At 37.8% G+C, this 21,688-nt stretch overlaps 1 protein-coding gene across 2 annotated transcripts; it reads right to left on the bottom strand.

Annotated features, from left to right (window-relative positions):
- Nucleotides 1-711: 711 nt before the first annotated feature.
- LOC126481015 (polyubiquitin-B) lies at nucleotides 712-17,407 on the bottom strand. 2 transcript variants are annotated; one of them, XM_050104473.1, is made up of 7 exons: nucleotides 17,250-17,406; nucleotides 11,445-11,650; nucleotides 11,060-11,287; nucleotides 6,949-7,176; nucleotides 3,563-3,790; nucleotides 1,301-1,528; nucleotides 712-1,210 (listed from the first exon to the last, which is right to left on the bottom strand). In XM_050104473.1, the coding sequence occupies exons 2-7, from the start codon at nucleotides 11,632-11,634 to the stop codon at nucleotides 933-935; spliced, it is 1,380 nt and encodes a 459-aa protein (XP_049960430.1). In that variant the 5' UTR covers nucleotides 11,635-11,650; nucleotides 17,250-17,406; the 3' UTR covers nucleotides 712-932. The 2 variants fall into 2 exon arrangements, with proteins under 2 accessions (XP_049960430.1, XP_049960431.1); XM_050104474.1 differs by lacking the exon at nucleotides 3,563-3,790 and having other exon boundaries at nucleotides 17,250-17,407.
- Nucleotides 17,408-21,688: the final 4,281 nt, after the last annotated feature.

The raw sequence follows: 21,688 nt of genomic DNA, 5'->3' as shown, positions 1-21,688 counted from the left end.
ACATTGTTGGTGAAACATGCAGTCTGTATACGTACATCTAATGCATCTGTGTTTATTACTGGGATCAATGTCACTGAGGAAATAACTGAATTTTGTGGCTAGTTATTGCCGTATCACTTTTGTCAAAGCTATTTTCTTGAGGCTCCATTTTATTTGGATCACTTGTTATGTTCTACATTGTTCTGCCTCATTTTCTGAGCATAGTCCATGAACATGTTTTAAATATTGTTGAAGACTTTAGTAACATGTCAAGTGAATAAGAAATGATGAGTGTCTCGCCAAAAATTCAGTAAACGTTTTAAAAATTAATAGTCTGCTTTAGTTTGCAATAATTTCTGGATTGAATTTTATGCCAATAATTACAATAATAATGAACTAAGTGACATGAATGTATTTTATGGTCTAAGGCTGTGGTAGAAGCCAGTCTTTTGGCTTCGTAGCCCTATGTCATGTTAACAGAAAATTATTTTGAAATTGAGTGCTATGCTCTTCAAAGTTCTCTATGTTCTACATAGCCTCTATCACAATAGAATTAATTACACTAAACTGATTAATGACCCCACACAATTTTGCATCACCAAATTCAATTTGCAGCGAGGCTAACATGCAGTCAGTTTCAGAAATTAAACATTTGTCTTTACACACTACGAGAAATAATGGAAAGTCTTCATCAAAGGAAAGAGCAGTGTTTCAATTTTCAAAAACACTCACTTAAAACTTATATACCATTTATTCAGAACAATTAACACTTTTACAGCTAACAATTGAGTTTTTTCACAGACTAGACTTCAGTTCAAAGCTTTATATTATGTCAAACTTAAATAACTAATAACTATCACAGTGACTAGTAATTTTCACAAAATACTCATTATGCTCATTTTATACATTTCACAGCGGAAAAAAATGTCACTCATATCTGAAGCCCATAAAATTCAGACACTGCAACCACCGCGAAGCCTCAGAACCAAATGTAGAGTGGACTCTTTCTGAATATTGTAATCAGATAAAGTACGCCCATCTTCTAATTGTTTACCAGCAAAAATAAGCCTCTGTTGGTCTGGTGGAATACCTTCTTTGTCTTGGATCTTGGCCTTCACGTTTTCAATAGTATCTGATGGCTCCACTTCCAATGTTATTGTCTTACCTGTTAATGTCTTGACAAAAATTTGCATACCACCACGCAATCTGAGCACCAAGTGCAATGTTGATTCTGGAAAATAATTTACCAGGGTGTAAAAAGTCACATATCCAACAGCCATGTATAATGAGGTCACTGGATGACAAACGGTTCTTTACTCACCTTTCTGGATGTTGTAATCTGAGAGGGTACGACCATCTTCTAGTTGTTTCCCTGCGAAGATGAGTCTTTGCTGATCTGGCGGGATCCCTTCTTTATCCTGAATTTTTGCCTTTACATTTTCAATGGTATCTGATGGCTCCACTTCTAGAGTTATTGTTTTGCCAGTAAGAGTTTTTACAAAAATTTGCATACCACCACGCAGACGCAACACCAGATGTAAAGTTGATTCTGAAGTGAAAAATATGCAGATTGTATTAACCCCACACAAATCAATGTACAGCAGTAACCTTTCATAAGGTTTATTAAATGAGAAAAATTGAATTTTTTGGTAAAATTAAAAATGGATGCTCCGTGTATGCAGTCAAAGTCTTCAAAAATTTTGTAAACATTGGGCGCAGACTGAAACCTTAGGTTATTATTGGCAAACTAGAAAAAGAAAGTGCTTTGTGAATGCTCTTTTCGTAATATCTAAGTTCCACTCAAATCTGTTTTAACACTTAGTTGTCTTTACACACAATTCTCTGCACATCACACAGTGTCATTTGAAGACTGTCACAATTAAATATTTCTGTAAGGTATTGAAAGAAGTGAAGTATAGTGGTATGGCTGCTCCCTACAGAGAATTTTTTCAACATCAGATGTCAATACCACCCCACATTCAAACTTTTTCTCCTAACAACTGGCAACATTGGGTTGTGCACTGCCTGGGGACTTCTTTTGAAATATTTACATACTATGAAAACACTTGCTAGTCTAATCATATTTGTTTTATTGCACCTACTAATTAACACTACAGTGATTAAATAGTCTCACCATGCTTATACTATTATGAAACCAACACCATATCCCCATAGTGACCCTTATCAGTATATTTAGCACAATAATGCTATTGGTTGGTAAGTCATAATACACTTACATTGCTATTTGACAGTCTAATTATCCATTTTACTATACCAAAATTATAGATTTCATACTGACCCAAAGTCTACCTCTTGCCTTTTGTAGGTCATACTCTAAGATTGGCTGAGCTCATGTGCTTCCTGACTTGTGATCTGTCACTAGTGCTGCCCTTCCATTATCTATTATGCCAATAGTGAATAGCAACAGGTTGAAGTTGAGTTCACCCATTAAATAGTTTTACATTTATCAATCTGATGTGTGTGCACAGAGAAAGGTGTGGGTTCAAATACCCTGGTGTAGCACAATATTAATATCAGGAATATTTAATATTGTAAATATATCTGAGTGCACACTATTCAACAGAATGCAACATCTAGGACAAAACTGGGTGTGGCAGAAAGGACACAAACTGAATCTAAAAGCAATTAAAACAGAATAAAAAAGGGATGAGAGAGTAGCCTAGTGAAAGTGATAAGGTTGGGGAGCCCCTACAACAATGACAGGTGCCCCATCCCCAACCACCTTACTCCTGCTCCTGAGATAAAACATTATTGCAAATAAAAACCAGTTTTACAGAGAACACTGACAACCACGTAAACCATCCGTGAATCGTCCAACAATGTTTGAGGGCCAAAAGGAGGGAGCATTCCACCAAGATACGAGCTGTCTGTAAGGTTCCATAACCATAATGTAGAGTTGGTTCAGTACACCCAACTATGGGTTAACCTGGTACTACTGATGTGGAGATGACGTAGGACTGGATTCATTCTGGGAGAAGTGGAAAGAAGATATCAACACTGCAGTAGCTAGCTTGATTGCACGGGGTTTATCTGATGGGGCAATAGCCCATTTCCGAGTGAGCAGAGATCTGACAGTTACAAATTCATACCTGGGATCGGGAAAACTAATGAGGAGCGAGGAAGTACTCATTTAGGCACACTGTCAGTTTATCCCCCATAATCTCCAATAAACAAAAATGTCACTACTATTTTAACTTCGCTTTGATTCACAGATCAATTCTCTTGGTGGTCTTATTAGAACGACAAACTGTGCTACTTCAATTACAATTAGCCCACTGAGACACCTATTCAGTTTCCTATATTTCATTATTACAAACCAATTAATAAACAGTATAATAATTTTATTTCAAGGCTTCTTGACTCACTGATATTTAATACTAAGCAAACTCAATCCAATAATTTTTTGTTTTAGATTAGATACACAGCAGAAGAACATTCAACACATACCATCTGCTGCAGCTAATACATGCTGTGCATTCAACAAAGAATGAGTCACTGCCACAAGCCATCATTACCAAAAGAAACACACAATTAAAACTTATTTCTGCAGCTCCGCCCTCACCTTTTTGTATGTTGTAATCTGAGAGAGTTCTTCCATCTTCAAGCTGTTTCCCAGCAAAGATCAATCTCTGTTGGTCTGGTGGAATCCCTTCCTTGTCTTGTATTTTTGCTTTTACATTTTCAATTGTGTCTGATGGCTCCACTTCCAATGTTATTGTTTTCCCAGTCAGAGTTTTTACAAAAATCTGCATGCCTCCTCTAAGACGCAACACTAAATGCAATGTAGATTCTGAAATCAAGTGATTCACTAGTTAAAATTTTGAAGAACTGCAATGGGGTAAGAAGCCAGAAACAACATAACATTCAGGCACATTGCCCTTTTCCCCTTTGAAGAACTTTACCTCAACAGTAGCCAATGCAGCTTTTACCACTGGGAACCTTAATTTCTTTTTAGATTTTAAATAACCATGATTGCTTTTAGGAAGATTCATATTTGTGCCAGCACTATCAATATTTTTATTTCATTTTCATTAATTTAATGAAATGTCAAAATGACAATCACAGTTAAGAATATAACTAATAGTTTCCTCTTTGGACACCATCACATTCCATTCAACTTAAATGTAATTGTGTGCAATCAGCATAAAAGGTTTTGAATCTTCACTCTGCAAATGCAGCTTCCTGCCCATCCATAGTACAGGGTGATTCAAAAAGAACAGATGGTTGAAGTCTAGAGCAGGGCCAGTGGCAGTCACAGCTGTGATTACCTATTCCTCAGAGGCCGTCAACATGTCAGTTTTAAGTAGCCAATTTATTTCTTGTGCCAAAATTGAAACCATCGTCTTGTTTGCTGTTTTCTAGTCTGGTAGTGAGTTCCGAGAGAAATATTTTGTGATTATGGCAGCTGGTGTTATAAAGTGGACTGATGTTAGTGTGCATCTCACTGATTAATTGCAGAGGCACAAAAATTTATCAAGTGCAATGATTAAGTGAATACACAATTGATCTGCACAAGCACACTGAGTAAGTGGATCAATGTTTTTTTTTTCCTAAGTCATGGAAGAAGGCAGGTGGATCATTGTTTACTCATGGGTCACATGTTTAATATATTAATACAGATTGATCCACATACCTCCTCCCTTGATTTAATTATTGAAGATTGATCCACTTAGTGTGGTCACACAGATCGATTGCATGGCAACAAAGAGCAGAGAAGTATTTCACTGTTTTTTATTTTCAAATATATTGTGGGCTGAGACCCTGTCCCTTGTTTGCAGATACCAACACAGTTCAAACAGCTGTGACAAACACTGAACAATCAAACTTCCTAGCAGATTAAAACTGTGCCAGACTGAGACAAACTCAGGACCTTTGCCTTTCACGGGCAAGTGCTCTACCAGTCTCAATCTGCCAGGAAGTTTCATATCAGCACACGCTCCGCTGCAGAATGAAAATCTCCTTATGGAACAATCAAATTTATGTTCTTCATTTACCTCATTGGGTGTTTAAGATAAACAGCTGACCCCTTACTTTTGTTCCCATCATACCTCACAGCAAGTGCTGACAACATTCTTGCACGAAACACCGTAGTATGCCACTGGCCCTGTTCTAGACTTCCCAGACCATATTTCAATTGGCTGTCACAGAGAATATGCAAGATATAAATACAGTGCTCTCAATGGACAGAGGAAGGTTCAGTGTTTTATGTTCACACTGTCACTATATCATGCCTTGCTCACGAGATGTCTGATTAGTCTGATCTCGCATGAAAAATCAATAGGTCCACATTTATTAAATAAACATCAACAGTTCGATTTCTCGGCTCTTTAAGAGTAGCTGCCAGAGGTAAGCAAGATTTATTTTATGTACTCCCTCAGAAAATAATCACAGGGCATCACATCTGGTTATCTGGAAGGCCAAAAGCAATGAACATGACCTTTTACACCTCTTCCAATCCAGTGTTCCGGGGCACTGGTAAGAATGCCATACCTGAATGTGGAAGTGAGCCTGTGTGCCACCATGCACAGAAATTTAATCACTGGGATTGTCATGAAGTTTAAAAACATTCTGCAACATGTCAAGGTACGGCATCCGTGTCCATTTCCTCCACAAGGAAGGAAAGGTAAACAAACTTTGTGAACATTCTGTTTCCGAGATCAGGATTTTATGACCCCTCACAAATCTTACATTACGATGGTTTACTTTACCCAACCAATGGAACTTAGATTTGACTGAAAAGATGAGTTTTCTGAAAAGTGTTCTGCCACACCTGGAGAACTGAAATGAAAATTTGTACCTACTGTCTACTGGTATGGTCAGTGGGAATCAATTGCTGCAGTAACTTACTGCTTCATATGCAGGCATCTGTTTCAGGACATGCCACAGCATTGTTTGAGGAATTTTAAGTTCATCTGCTTGTATTGGAGATTCCCAATGGATCCATGTGAATGCATCTTTGATAACACACCCCCCCCCCCCCCCCCCCCACATTGACAGACATGTATGGCTGGGCAGTGCTCTTTCCTTTTCACATGGAGCCAACTTACATGAATTCTGCAAGCCAGTTATAAATCTGGTTGTGCAAAAGCAGCTTCTTGCTGAATCAACAGTAGAATGCACTTTAACACTGGACCGACTTTGCACAAATTCAAACAAAAATATTTCCTCTTGTGGTTACTATGTTGCTACGAACAGTCCAGCTGTGTCAAAACTTAATCCTTTATGCTGTAACACATGCAATTTTTTTTACCTCTTACTGTGTGTGTGTGTGCGTGTGTGTGTGCGTGTGCGTGTGCGTGTGTAACGAACAATTTAAAAATTGTTCTTCCTTTCTGAATCGTGTAGTAGTTACATAAATCATTTTTATTTATTAACAATGACCTTTCATTTTCACTGCACATGCTCAGTGAAATCTTTCAACAACAAGAACAAGAAAGATTCTTTTCAACAATCTGTATGAGAACACAATGCACATTAAATTATACTTTTACATACTCTAAAAACCTTCACAACATAGTTAATAAAATTTCTTGACTTCCTGCATCTGGCTTCTACCTTCAAACTTTAATATAGCTCTACAGACTAACACCTTAGTATTAGACGCTTTTCTAGTAATGGACAAATTCTGCACAACATCAGTTACAATTTTAATTCTCCTAGTGAGACACCTGTTCAGTTTATTGTATTGCATTATTACAAACCAATTAATGAAGAGTATAACAACTTCACTTTAGCAAATTTTTGATTCACTGTTCTTTAATACCTAGACAACTTTTTCCAACAAATTTTTGTTTTAGATTACAGTGCAGAAGAATACTTAACACACTATTTGCTGCAACTACTAAATCCCACACACAACACAAGTCATGATCACAAGCTATCATTACCAAAACAAAACATTACTCAGGAAATCAAAACTTCCTGTTATTTCTGCAGCCCTGCCCTCACCTTTTTGTATGTTGTAATCTGAGAGAGTTCTTCCATCTTCAAGCTGTTTCCCAGCAAAGATCAATCTCTGTTGGTCTGGTGGAATCCCTTCTTTGTCTTGGATTTTTGCTTTTACGTTTTCAATTGTGTCTGATGGTTCAACTTCCAATGTTATTGTTTTCCCAGTTAGAGTTTTTACAAAAATCTGCATGCCTCCTCTAAGACGTAACACTAGATGCAATGTAGATTCTGAAGTAGAAAGACATTCATCAGTTAAAATTTTGAAGAACAGCAATGGGTTGAGAAGCCAGAAACAATATCAACCTTCAGGTACATTACCCTTTTTCCCTTTGAACCACAGGTAACAATTTCTTGCTACATTTGAAATAACCATGCTCACTTTCAAAAAGATTCATATTTGTGCCAACACTACTGTATATCAATATTTTGATTTTCCTTGATTTAATATAATGAAAGGGAATGACCAGCACAGTTAAGAACACTAAATAGTTGTCTGGTTGCACATCATTCTATGCAATTTAAGTGTTATGTACAATCAGCATATTGCAGTGCACACGTGCTCAAAACTGGCAAGGTGACCACTACAGCTGAAAAAACATTTCACACGTATCACAAAAGCTGTAGTCACTGCAGTGCCCATTACTTCAGACGTGCATGCACTGCAATACAGGGCTATTACAAATGATTGAAGCGATTTCATAAATTCACTGTAGCTCCATTCATTGACATATGGTCACAACACACTACAGATACGTAGAAAAACTCAAAGTTTTGTTCGGCTGAAGCCGCACTCCAGGTTTCTGCCGCCAGAGCGCTCGAGAGCACAGTGAGACAAAATGGCGACAGGAGCCGAGAAAGCGTATGTCGTGCTCGAAATGCACTCACATCAGTCAGTCATAACAGTGCAACGACACTTCAGGACAAAGTTTAACAAATATCCACCAACTGCTAACTCCATTGGGCGATGGTATGCACAGTTTAAAGCTTCTGGATGCCTCTGTAAGTGGGAATCAACGGGTCGGCCTGCAGTGAGCGAAGAAACGGTTGAACGCGTGCGGGCAAGTTTCACGTGTAGCCCGCGGAAAATTGGCTCATGCCACAACTGGAGACCGACAGCACCGACTTCATCTTTCAACAGGATGGTGCTCCACCACACTTCCATCATGATGTTCGGCATTTCTTAAACAGGAGATTGGAAAACCGATGGATCGGTCGTGGTGGAGATCATGATCAGCAATTTATATCATGGCCTCCACACTCTCCCGACTTAACCCCATGCGATTTCTTTCTGTGGGGTTATGTGGAAGATTCAGTGTTTAAAACTCCTCTATCAAGAAACATGCCAGAACTGCGAGCTCGCATCAACGATGCTTTCGAACTCATTGATGGTGACATGCTGCGTCGAGTGTGGAAGGAACTTTATTATAGGCTTGATGTCTGCCGAATCACTCAAGGGGCACATATCAAACATTTGTGAATGCCTAAAAAAACTGAGTTTTTGTATGTGTGTGCAAAGAATTGTGAAAATCTCAAATAATAAAGTTATTGTAGAGCTGTGAAATCGCTTCAGTCATTTGTAATAACCTTTTACTTTATTTGTCCAGAAGTAGTGACTCAAATGTCTCCCCTGTACAGAACATACATAAAGAATGTAAAAGTGCAGGTTGTAAACACTTTGGTGACAATGCATTGAAGTTTGAGCCTAGCCATTAAGCATGTACTGACAGCCAAAGGCCACAGCTTGTGACAAATCCTAGTCCTGCCCAAATTTTCAGTGTCATCGTTCTATTATACAACAAATAATGTCCATATTTGCAACTGCACACACTTCACTGACACCACGTTAAAGGTTTTAAATCTTAACCACCTAAACATAGTTTTCTGTCTACCAATAATGGTTAGTTACCAAATTCTTATTTACAATCACACTTGCAACTGCAAATGCTTAGTCAAATCTTACCATCAAGAAAGCTCCTTTGCAACAGTCTACTTGATAACAATACATTGTATTTCCAATTACTCAAAAACCTCTGCAGCATCACTGAAACTTTATTTACTTTTTGTATCTAGACAATATATTCAATTTTAGCATCATTTCCATTTTCTTTAAAATCACATTCTTTTACAATCAGGTGACCGTACCGCTCAGATTCATTTACAGTACAGGTTTATTATTGATGTCTCATGTCAGCACCATTATAATTAACAAAAAGAGGGGGCATGAATATTACATAGGCTTTTTTCTTCCCAGTGATAATTCTAAGGAGAATAGTATCACCTTTAATGTGCCCTATCACTGAATTATTTACCTACATATAGTTTACGAAGATTACTTAATGGCCTGTTATGTGATAATATTAGAATATAGATAACGGCATAATCAACATCCACCTGGTAATTTTTTATCTTCCTTAATCTTACATCCAACAATGGAAAATCCAGGTAGAAATATCAATATATGAAGGAGACATTGCTACTTACTGTAAAGAAGACACTTGAGTTGCAGACAGGAACAATTAAAACAATTACATAACGCTTTTGGTCAGTCTTCACCAGCAGAGAAACCACAAGCAAGCACACCTCATGCACACATGACCAACTCCAGCATCTTGGGCCAGAATGCAACTTTATACATGACATACCTTCTAGTATTAAAAGTGATTCTTTTCCTACATTGCTGATATTCCTACCTGTAATTTCCTTTAACTGCATTTACACTATTTGCAATTGCATTGGTGATATGTGTGTCATCTAAAAACTATTAAGTGCTCTTTTCTTGATTAAGCCTAAAAGATCCAAGATGAATCAAAAGATCAAATATACAATTTTTTATATATTGCTTTAAGGGGTACACAATACTATATCACTTTTACAGTGGGTTGCAATACATGACATTCACTTATTCAAAAATTTTTGCATGTAAAATAACCACTTAGTTTAGATTTTTGTTGCTAATGTGCAGAGCAAGAAGGAAGGGGACAAATGAGAAAACTATTTCACAAATTTGATTCATTTATGACCAGATCTACAAGACAGTAGTAATGCATAAAAAGATCACTATCTGAAAGGACAACTGGCAAAATTATGTACCCTAAAAATTCCTAAAGCTTAGAATGTATTCCAAATACGAAGCAAGAAAAGTACATAGGAGGAGTTTACATGCAAGTGGCTCTTCATCCAAGAAGTTTAAATTTCATACCAGGTACTTCATAATATTGGGACATGTCTGAAGCAGGAATTCATTGCTAAATAGTGTGCCAGTCAACAAAATTTAAATGACAACTATAATTTCAAACCTAAATTAAAATATTTCCCACGAAAGGATTACATACTTCTAGTACCAAGAGGCTTGTTGATGAATAGTGAACTTTAAAGATATGTATTAAACTTCTGTAAGGATCACCAGTGACAAAACCAAAATGTAATCACTAGTTTCAATTGGTATACATTCATTTGCAATTCTTGGACAATCACTTAAGAGGCATTTGAAATATTATTTCAACATTCTGGTAAAATTCTGGAAAACCTATTTATCCAGCAGCAATAAGCATTCTGCAAACTTAAAAAATATATCCATGAAGCCCAATTTCTTCTCATTTCATTCCTTGCTAGCTGCACTCTTACTAGCTTACATTCACCAATTTTATGGCCTCATGGAAACATGCCCTGGAAATTTATTACCAAGCAACAATGGTCGGTAGTTTTGTACATGTGGTTGCAATTCATCTGGACATAATGTTGCACTATTGTAATATGTAATTTTAATGGCCCACGTCAACTTTAGGACAAAAGCAAGTAAGCATCCTATTGGTTGATCTACAAAGATCTCTTAAAATGTACTCTGATGAACTTGGCAGGTTTGGTAGCAGCACTTCCTACTTCAATTGATTTTAAGTCAATTTTTGGGAGAAATTTCTTGTTTCCTGCATTGTTAGTAGCATTATTAGTTTTCATGCAGCTTTGCACTTGATGAATCTTAATAGTACCTGACAAAATGTGTGCTATTTGGCTTCCATAATGACATTTTATACTTTTTCAGACTAGTTATGAGATCATGCACAAAAAGTATGTACTATGAGTATTCACCACGTACTTTTGAATATAAACTTACCTTTTTGAATATTGTAATCTGACAGTGTTCGTCCATCTTCCAACTGTTTTCCTGCAAAAATTAGCCTCTGCTGGTCTGGTGGAATGCCTTCTTTATCCTGAATTTTTGCCTTCACATTTTCTATTGTGTCTGAAGGCTCAACTTCCAATGTTATTGTTTTGCCAGTCAAAGTTTTGACAAATATTTGCATCCCACCCCTGAGACGGAGAACCAAGTGAAGTGTTGATTCTAGAAACAAAATGGAAATATTGTAGGACTGTTTGAACAGAAAAACAGTCAACTGGATTGTAGTATACTAAAATCAGAAAAGCTGCAAAATGCAACAAATAGGAGACATGTCTATTTTGTGGCAACAATGTCACATGGACATGAACATGCACATTACCTTTTTGTATGTTGTAATCTGACAAAGTGCGGCCATCTTCCAGCTGTTTACCAGCAAATATCAAACGTTGCTGATCAGGTGGAATTCCTTCTTTGTCTTGAATCTTTGCTTTAACATTTTCTATTGTATCTGAAGGTTCAACTTCAAGTGTTATTGTCTTCCCTGTTAATGTCTTTACAAAGATCTGCATATCTGCTTTGTGGGATCTGAAAATAAAATAGATTAAACACTACAGGTATGATTACATTTCATTATCAGACTGCCATTTTAATAGCACTTTCTTTTCAAAATAAATAGAAAATGCACTAAACATTACACAAATTCCTGAAATATTCATGTTAGCAAAAGTTTTCTACCAATATTATGACCTCAAAACCCATATGCTATACCTCTTCGATGACAAATTTTAGTGCCACTCATTCATTCAAGACACGAGACTGCACTGTGGTATTGCTGACATCAAAGCAAAGGGGGGGGGGGGGGGGAGGAGTGGTAAAAATCTGGCATAAACTTTCCAGCACATGTAGACATTTGTTAGTATCATTTTCCATGGATTATTTGTGTGATTGCAATTATGTGGAACAAGTCGTCTTACATGAATATAACAATGGCTACATTCTGACCATTTACAAGGGTACCTTAATATAACCTGTTGCTATGACAGATACGATTCTAGAATGCACAACTTTCTCAAAAATTTTGGAAAACATCAATAGTGAAATGGATCAGTAGTTGATCTCTCAAGCACCTTTCTTACAGAGAAGAAATTCCAATCTCTGTGGAGGGAGGGAGCCCTTAGTCATGCATTGTGTACTTCAGAAAAGACAACACTCATGAAAAAGACTTTCTTGTATTCTGTTGGAAAGACCATACAAATCCAGATGAGCTCTTACTTTTGATGGAGTTTATATATTAAATAAAGTTAGAAATACTTATAACAGTATTATTTAAATTTCTTTTTCAACGTAACTATTTTTGTTTCTGACCACGTGTCCTCTTATTTTCAATTAGATTTAAAAACAATTATTCCAACACACCTACTGGTGACTGATGATTTATAGCCCTTCCCCTTACATCAATAGCAATGTTATCCTGTTCTGTGTTCTACATTCCACATAGACTTCCATCATTAAGGAACCAGTACAAGGCAGGATAAAGAAACTTCCCTAATAGGAGTATAATGCCTTAACTTTGCCGATTTGACTGTCAAGCTCACACGCAGCAGTAAATTACTTTCACAATAGCAAATGTTGACATGGAGATTACGTCTTAGATTACATCCTGAACAGTTTATCAAGAGTTTTGTTACAAAGTGTCATTGAAATCTTTAGGTATCAATAGAGTACAACACACTAAAGTGAAGAAGACCCAGTTGCTCTATTTATGACTCGATATCTGTACTCTTGGCACCTTGATTCATTTGAGAGAGAGAGAGAGAGAGAGAGAGAGAGAGAGAGAGAGCACTCCCCAAAAAGGAAGTACTGACCTGTATAGTTTATATGGTTTCAACCACTGTCTCCACATTACATTTATATGAGGAGGAGTTGGAAAATATGTTTCCCCTGCCAACTGTGGGCACAGTTGTGTGATATGGGCAAAAGATGACACACACACACACACACACACACACACACACACACGGCAGGTGACGCGCATTTGCAAGATACCGATACACCAGTGGGTAGAGGTTGACCGCGATCAAGCGGATGGCAATGTTGCCAGTACTTGCGCAAAGCAGAGGCCAGCCACTCAGTTTTTTCCCCAGAGCTATGGAGAGAAGGTACGTTTTGGGGTTGTGGTTAAAGGTGGAAGTGAGAGCCGTTATCCACTATGAATGGGCACAGAAATTCATAACCACCTTGCTGAGGTTTAGAGGTCAGGTGTGATGTCAAGGCAAATGGTGGAGAGATGGTGTCAGCAATTCAGTGATGGACGTCAGCACGTGCAGGACATACCGAGACCTAGACAGATGTGCACGGCCACTACAGATGCAAATGTCAGTAAGCTGGATGACATGATTAAAGCAAACCAGTGTATCACCATCGATGGAGTAGCGGCAGAACTTGGAATCGGACATGAGCAAGCTCACAAGATCATCCACGACATTCTTTGATACAGGAAGGTGTCAGCACGATGGGTGCACCGCTAACTGACCCCGACACACATGGAACAATGCATGGCATTCAGCCTGGAAAAGCTCGTGCGTTACCCTGAATCTGGCAATGACCTTCTGTTTCTGATTGTGATGGGAGATGAAACATGGTTCCACCATCACACACCTGAATCAAAGGTCCATACAGTGGAAACATTAGCCATCACCTGTCCAAAAGAAGTTCTAAAGCACTCCGTCTGCAGGTAAAGTGCTACTCACTGTTTTCTGGGATGACAAAGGAGTTTTGCTGCTGGACTTTCTGGAGGATGCAACCATCAATGTTTGTGCGGTACTGTGCCACACTGTCAAAATTGAAAGAGGTGATTCAGAAAAAGCGGCCTAGCCTTCTGATCTGGTGTTCTGCTATTGGATGACAATGCAAGACCACACATGGTGACGGCAACGCAAAACCATACTGCACCTCTTGGTTGGAAGTGCCCTACAGTCCGGATCTTGCACCAAGTGACTTCCACCTGTTTCCTGTTTTGAAAGAGACACTCGACAGAAGGCACTTTGGCAGGAATGCTGACGTCAAACAAGCCGTTCAATGCTTCTTCCGTATGCAACACCCTGATTTTTCCTGGAAGGCTTTTTGAAGCTTATAAAGTGATATGACAAATGTCACTGTACTTTGAAATTATGCAGAAAAATAAACATCTTATCTTTAACGTCTCATTCTCTTTTTTTCCTTTCACACTCAACTGACCACAGTCGACAGGGAGGGGAAAGTTATTTTCCAACTCCTCTGCGTACTTTAGTAGCAGTGTTTAAAGAAAGACATTGATAGAAATTTGTTATTGATTTAAGTTGGCAAGTGAACAACTTTCAGGACAAACATGTTTGCATGAAACTCCAAATCCTGATCAATTTTAAAAGGTTACAATGCCTATTGTGCTTGATGACTAACACCAACACAACCCAAAACTGAGTTACCTAAATGCTTTCATGACAAAGTCATCACATCATGCAATTAATAAGATAATAGAACATGATCCTTAAGAGTCCACTTCAATTTATTATACTGCATTTTTGGCAATGCATTTTACAAGTTTAGAAGCATATGGCTCATAATTGTGAAGTTATGAGAATATTATGGAAGCCAGAAATACTGTTGCAAATGCAGCCTAACTGACCAAAGAGCTTAGGTTTTCAGTAATACAAGCTTGTCCAAGCACTCCAGATTGTATATGCTCCTCTATGAAATAATATATATTTCTAAGGCAGGAAGAGAGAAAGTACTGGCAACGTCAACACAACATTGTATGAACATGTATTTGTTTTCATAGCACCTACAGCACCAAAGAAATCTCAATATTGCTGTCAGTTTTTAGTGGGGTTTAATAGCTTCCCCTCATGACTGCATCCAACTTAACTTTTAAGTAATGGAAGGTTCAAACAAGCATCTCTCTTGATCCTGAAATAATTATACCAGTCAGCCCCTCAAAATTTAATGTGATACAGTTTCCATATTACTAAGCAAGTAAGCTTACATTTTCTCAACATCAAAGCTGATGAAAAATCTTTGTACCAGCTCCACACATTTGAAGCTCAACCTACTACTACACAAGCTTGCAGTTGTGTCCCTTCACCTTCACTGACTAATCTACAAAATACATTTTTTTAAACAAATTATGGCACTGAATGAAAGAGCATCACATGTAGTTTCGTCAAGGACAAATGATATTTGAAATTTTATCTATAAACCAACAGGTAACCTCAATTCCTCAGTTTGCTCTATCCAGACATTCCAGTTCATATTTTCTTTCCTTAAGTCACTGCAGGAAGATACCAGGATGGTTCTTTCAACCATACCACAGTCCACAACCTGTCCTTTCCTAAAATATTCTTATACAGTCTATGCCTATTACAATGACAAGTCACTGTGTCATTGTTGGATGACTCATCTCTCAGCCAGTTGTAAGCCACCGACAATAGTTCCGACTATAATCTTCTCCACAATATTTGTGCAGTACAAAGTCTCTTTGTAAAACTCAAAGTTACACGATCCTAAATCATACATATTAAGTCCGATGCAGGCTCAGTGACAAATATAACAATTTTTTTTATCTGTCTTTGCACTGGTAACTGCCTTCACTGCCTGTAATGCCATTTTGTGCCAACTGCACAAAGATCGGATGTTTCCATCTTTTTTTTTTTTGTAAACACATTTAGTTTCACACACATCACAAATATTAATGCAGAATATTAACAGCAACACAAAACAATGCAGCAGTAGCCTAAACCTGATATACTTTAGCTACTTAGAAAACATACCATACACTAACAATCACAAAAGACCCAATTGGACTGTTTTGGACAATTCTCTAATTATTTACATTGTTCACTACTGTAGCTGAACATTAGGCCTATACTCAAATTAACTAGCCTCCATGAACGCTGTAACGCATTACAGTCAACTGGGTTAATTTTGTACCACTATTTTTTTTAATACTAGACCAAAATTAAATTATACATGGCAACAGACAACATTTTACATCTACAGTAACAGAGTACCTACATAAGAGAAAATGTGCCTATTAGAGTAAATTTTCAATTTTAATGCTAGTTGGGCTACAAAGTTACATTTTTGTTCAGTATAACTACAGACCCAAAGCCCGCCCAACCCCCCCCCCCCCCCCCACCCTGGGGAAAAAAAAAACAAACCTCTGAGTACATTTGGATTGTGTCCGGTGTTATCAGTAATAAGAAATAGTTTTAGTTCAATACTGCAGTTTTACTAGGAAATATCAAGATATTTTAAGTAACCTGGCATTGTTCCACTTCTATCATTGTCATCAGAAACTCTTCAATGCCCAAGCAATTAAAGAATAACCACAAGCTTACAGAGCTTTACGAAGTTGCAAAGGCAACTGAAATATCCTGTAGAAATCTAAGTGGTAAGAAAACTCACTTCTACTACAAATTAATGTAATTAGGTGGAGCAGCACCCATTTGAAATTAAAGTGGTACAAAGACACCCCAACTGGCAAAAATAAATTACAATGTTGTAACTACAACTATAATAACGGCCGAACCATATTAATGAATACCATTTTACCCTCTCATATTAATTACCAAAGATTTAAAAATGTACCTTCAGAAACTCCTCAAATGCCCTATACAACTACTTGCAAGTCCAACACCTTAAGCTGAAACCACACTATCGCTGTGAAGTGTAGAATTTACGTAAAATGTGTGAATAGGCACACTTGCTTAAAAATTATGAGACCAACTGCTAAATTGTTGTTTCCTGTTTTCTGTTCTTAAATAGGAATATACTTCGCCTCACATTCGAAGCTTGCAAGTTAACAGATAAGTAAAGCAATAGCGGTAGACATGTCACCAATTCATATGGATCAAGGAAACCCCGAGACGCATCGAATTTGTAGTAAACTTCCTATGGGATCCAATTTTTGAAGGCATTGGTCTCTAGGCTTACACATTACTAAGCCAATATTTTTAACGCCTTTAAACCACCCACAAGTTTTACTTCCACAACAAAATGTACGAAACATATCCCGCCAAACTTCACCTGATGCAATAAAATGAATTTCTTAATCTTGTGAACTACGTCACACAGGAATTATTACATCTACTCTTCGTCTTTTATATTCTAGCATATTAAAACACTAACAACTACACCGTTTACTTACCACAAACAGAGAACGACTGTCAAATGCGAACTACCGTCAAAATTTCAACCAGCTACGCCACACCTCAAAGTCGTATGACAATGACAGTCCCAACGTCGCTTTAATGGTGACGACAGCAATCTTGGAAGGAAGATCTCTGGTGCAGTACATTTATTGATCGCACATTATTGCTTTTGTTATGTCATCGCTGGCTCTGGACATTAAAATATGTTTCTACTTTATGGCGCTGGCATAAAAAATATATTTAAGGAAACGAAACGACAGCTTATAAATCTGTATACGCACATATTTTCCAAAATGCACCTGCAGTCAACAGAGTGAGCCATATTCCAGAAAAATCTAAATATGAAAAAAAAGAAAAAAAAGAACATAATCTCCAGTGAAATCCACACCGTTATTTTGACACACCTTTTAAAGTACTGAGCATAGTATGCCGTTTTCCACCACTGACATGCTTGCCACTGCTTCCATTTCCGACACGTTATAGTGATTGGCAGCTTGTTATACCATAACGGACTGACTGTTGTTTTAAATTAATTTAGAAAGATCCGCTTCAGTTGTACTAATCTTTTATTCAAACCATGGCCGGCATTGGGATTTTAAAATTTCATCTTTAGTTTATCACATTATTGAATTTAGTAACACATAACAACATCTCTATCCCACAATTAGTCTAATTTGTGCGAAAATTGTCCCATAATAAGTTGTTTTTAATATCTCATCAAAAACAACTTTTGATAGCTTGCTAATTATATTTGGTGAACTACTGATTTTATTACGTATAAAACTGATATGGTTTATGCCTGCTTAACTTACTACGCATGAGACCTTTGAGTGAAAGCTATGTACAGAGAATAAACGGCAGTGACAAGGAACAGTGCTAAACTCGGAGTCAAATTCATAGATATTGATTCCAACAAATTATTAAGTCTAAAGTGCCTGGTCTAAGATACTATAAATCTAAAATCAATAAACTTGGAGTAGTATTCATAGATTCCAAGAAATTTTAAGTGCAAAGTGTCTGATAGAAGATATTTAAATAGGTTAACTCAAAAATCATTAGTAAGATATCCAAAAATACTTGCCAAGATATAAACAACAAGCGAAAAGGATAAGTAGTAATCAGGGAGATGATAATAAGTGTGTAGCAATAAAAAGGCAAGACTGAACCATACATGGAAATAAACACCTTTAAGCCCATAAGTAGAAGTATGAGTGAATACATTATTCATTGTAATGTAAACAATCTAAAACTCGTGCTTCAAACAATGGAAGTTATGAAATTGACAAATTGCAAAATCACTCTTTCAAAATGTCATATATTAGAGTTATTAACCAAACTGAACACTGGTTCACTGAAGATTCAGAATTCTGCATAAATCTGAAAATATCAAGGAAGCAGGTCACTGTAGATATTAATGAATACTTCTCCATAGTGGTACAAATTATTAAATAAGAATAGATCATAACTACTGTACCACGAAGAATGAGTTGCGCAACATAAATGAAAGTTGGTAGGCTTATTTCTACATCTTAAAGATGATGTCTGCACTTGTAGTGCTACTATGAGGATGTAAGTCATGTTTGCTTTAAATAAACACTCTAATAGTCGTTAGCATTAGTTACCTTTGAGATAGGATGGGGTTGATGTTAGGCACGAATCCCTTTAAGGCGACAAAGACGCCATTATCAACACCTCACTGAGTTTGTACAAAAACATGTAATAGGGCTATGAGGAGCAGAATGTTCCTACTGCGATATTGAAGAAAGATCTGGGAGGAATACAGTCATTGTACATGATGGCTGGCAGCAGTGGTCACGAGAATTTACAGTCACAAGAAGACCGGGCTCAGGGTTGCCATGTAGAACTACTGAGAGAGAAGACAATCATATTTGGAGTATGGCTCTGGTACATCGTACTGCATCCACAGCAGAAATTTGAGCAGCAGTTCACACCACAGTGACACAAAGAACTGGTACGAATTAGTTATTTCAAGGACAGCTCTGACCCAGATGCTATGTGGTGCGCATTCCACTGACCCCAAACCAGCTGCAGTTTGCAACTTCAGTGGTGTCAAGCGAGACCTCATTCGAGGGTAGGGTAAGGATCTGTTGTGTTTTCTGATGAAAGCTGTTCCTGCCCAGTGCCAGTGATGGCCACATGTTGGTTAGAAGGACGTCAGTTAAGGGCTTGCAACTAATGTGTCTCGCCCACATACCGCTGTTGTAACCCAACATACTCTACAGAGTTTCGACATGTTGTCTTGGCCTGCTCGATCACCAGATGTGTCTCTAATTGAGCACATATGGGACATCATCAAACAACAACTACTGCATCATCCATAACAAACACTGACTGACCAAGAGCAATACGAATGGAACTTCAGCCCACAAACTGACATCTGGTGCCTACACAACGCAATGCAAGCATTTTTCCACGCCTGCATTCAATATTCTGGTAATTACACTCATTATTAATGTAACAACATTTCACATTTGCAATGGCTTATCTCACACTTACATTAAGCCGTGCTTTGCAATGTTAATCACTTGAATACGTTACCTAGACAAACGTATTCCCAAAATTTCATTATTCTAAATTAAATATTTTTTGGTGTTGTGAGTTTCCTTCCATCAGTGAATTTATACAAATACTGTGTTTTTGATGGCTGCTACATTGCATTAATGGACTTAACAGTAAATGTTCTAGTAATTTCGATATTCAGGTCAATAACACAACACTCCCCAAGTTTCAGTAAATGCTAGACGCCAAATAACGAAAAAGTCAGAATATCTGCTGCCTAAGTCATTGAAGACAAAAGTAAAAATAATTATGCTTTGCGATTCAATGTTACATATAAAAACACATGGTTTCTCTAAACCTACCATAGGATAGACACACTCAGCACCTGTGTCTGTAAGGTTGCAAACATACTGCTTGAGAAAAAAAGTGAAACATGGTCAAATGTCAATTCAATTTTGTACACACAGACCACCAGCAGTTAAGTAAATTATAGAGTTACTATTCTCTGTCACAAGTAGAACGACCACCAGAGTGTATTTGTATTGTTTGTATTCAGTGTTGTTGACAGGTCTGGTAAGGTAAACAAGGATGTAAATAGCATCAGATCACAGTGGAGGAAATTGAAGCACTACACGCTCTTGTGAGACAGCATTGACATCACCTGTCAGAGTTTGAAACGGACCTCATTGAGGGTCTTCATTTGGCAGACAGACTGAATGGTGCAATATCCGGATTTGTTGGGCAATTGCATGTGACAGTAGCCCAAAGTTGGGCTGAATGGGAAAGAGAGGGCAGGCATACTAGTTGTCAAGGTTCAAATAGTGCAATATCCAAATATTTGGGGTATTTGTGCGTGACAGTAGTAAACTGTTAGAATGCATCGGAATGTGACGGCAGGAATTCTCATTGCCAAGGTTTGAGTCATGCAATATCCAGATTTATGGAGAATTTGTATATGACAGTGGCCCAAAGTTGGATGGCGTGGGTACATGAGGGAGGCATATGCATTGCCAAGGTTCTAGTAGACCATGTATGACCACTAAAAGGAAGGTTCGCCATATTGTGCACAAAAGACATCGCTACCTCTTTAAATTTGCACCTGCCATCTAAGAATAAATAATGAGCTCCTTGCAACATTCTGTGTGGTCCTGCACCATTAGTCAGAATCTAGCACCAAGCACACTAGGGAATTACCACCCCATGCTTAGACTGCCATTAACACCACAACAGAAACTGTTTCATTTAAAGGTTGTGCTTTGACCAGGAAGCATGGGTTACTGGTGCATAGTGTCACATAGTGTTCCGTGATTAACCATGGTTCTGCACTACCTTGGATGACCACCATTGGTGAGTATGGTGACGACCACAGGAGAGATCTCATTCTTCAGATGTTCTGGAGAGGCACAGAGGTGTTACCTCTAGTGTCATGGTATGGGAAGCCATTGAGTATAATTTCAGGTCATGGCTCACAATGGTTAAGGGAGTTTTGACAGCACATGGTCATCTTGCACCCTCATGTGTTACCTCTCATACAACAGTATAGTGGTGTTATTTTTCGACAGAATAATACTCGTCCCCACGTGGGAAATGTCTCTATGAACTCTTTGTGATTTTGAGTTACTCCTGTGGCCAAAAATATCCTCAGTTTGTCCCCAACAAAACGAGTATGGAATCGATTAAGACAACTCTGGCACAGTACCAGTATCACTACCCATAATATTAAGAACGAGTTACAACAGTTGTGGGCCAGGTGGCCTCAGAAGAGGATACAATACCCTTCCCAAATGAATCAGTGCATGTTCCTGGCCAGGAGAGGTACAACGCCTTATGAGTGGGCTCATACTGCCAAGTTCTTTGTGAATTTAACTCGATATTGTAATCACTGAAATAACATCAAATACCCTCTCAACCCATG

The sequence above is a fragment of the Schistocerca serialis genome, chromosome 5 (genome assembly GCF_023864345.2).
Source record: "Schistocerca serialis cubense isolate TAMUIC-IGC-003099 chromosome 5, iqSchSeri2.2, whole genome shotgun sequence".
NCBI classification, from domain to species: domain Eukaryota; kingdom Metazoa; phylum Arthropoda; class Insecta; order Orthoptera; family Acrididae; genus Schistocerca; species Schistocerca serialis.
This window is presented reverse-complemented; position numbering and strand designations above follow the sequence as displayed.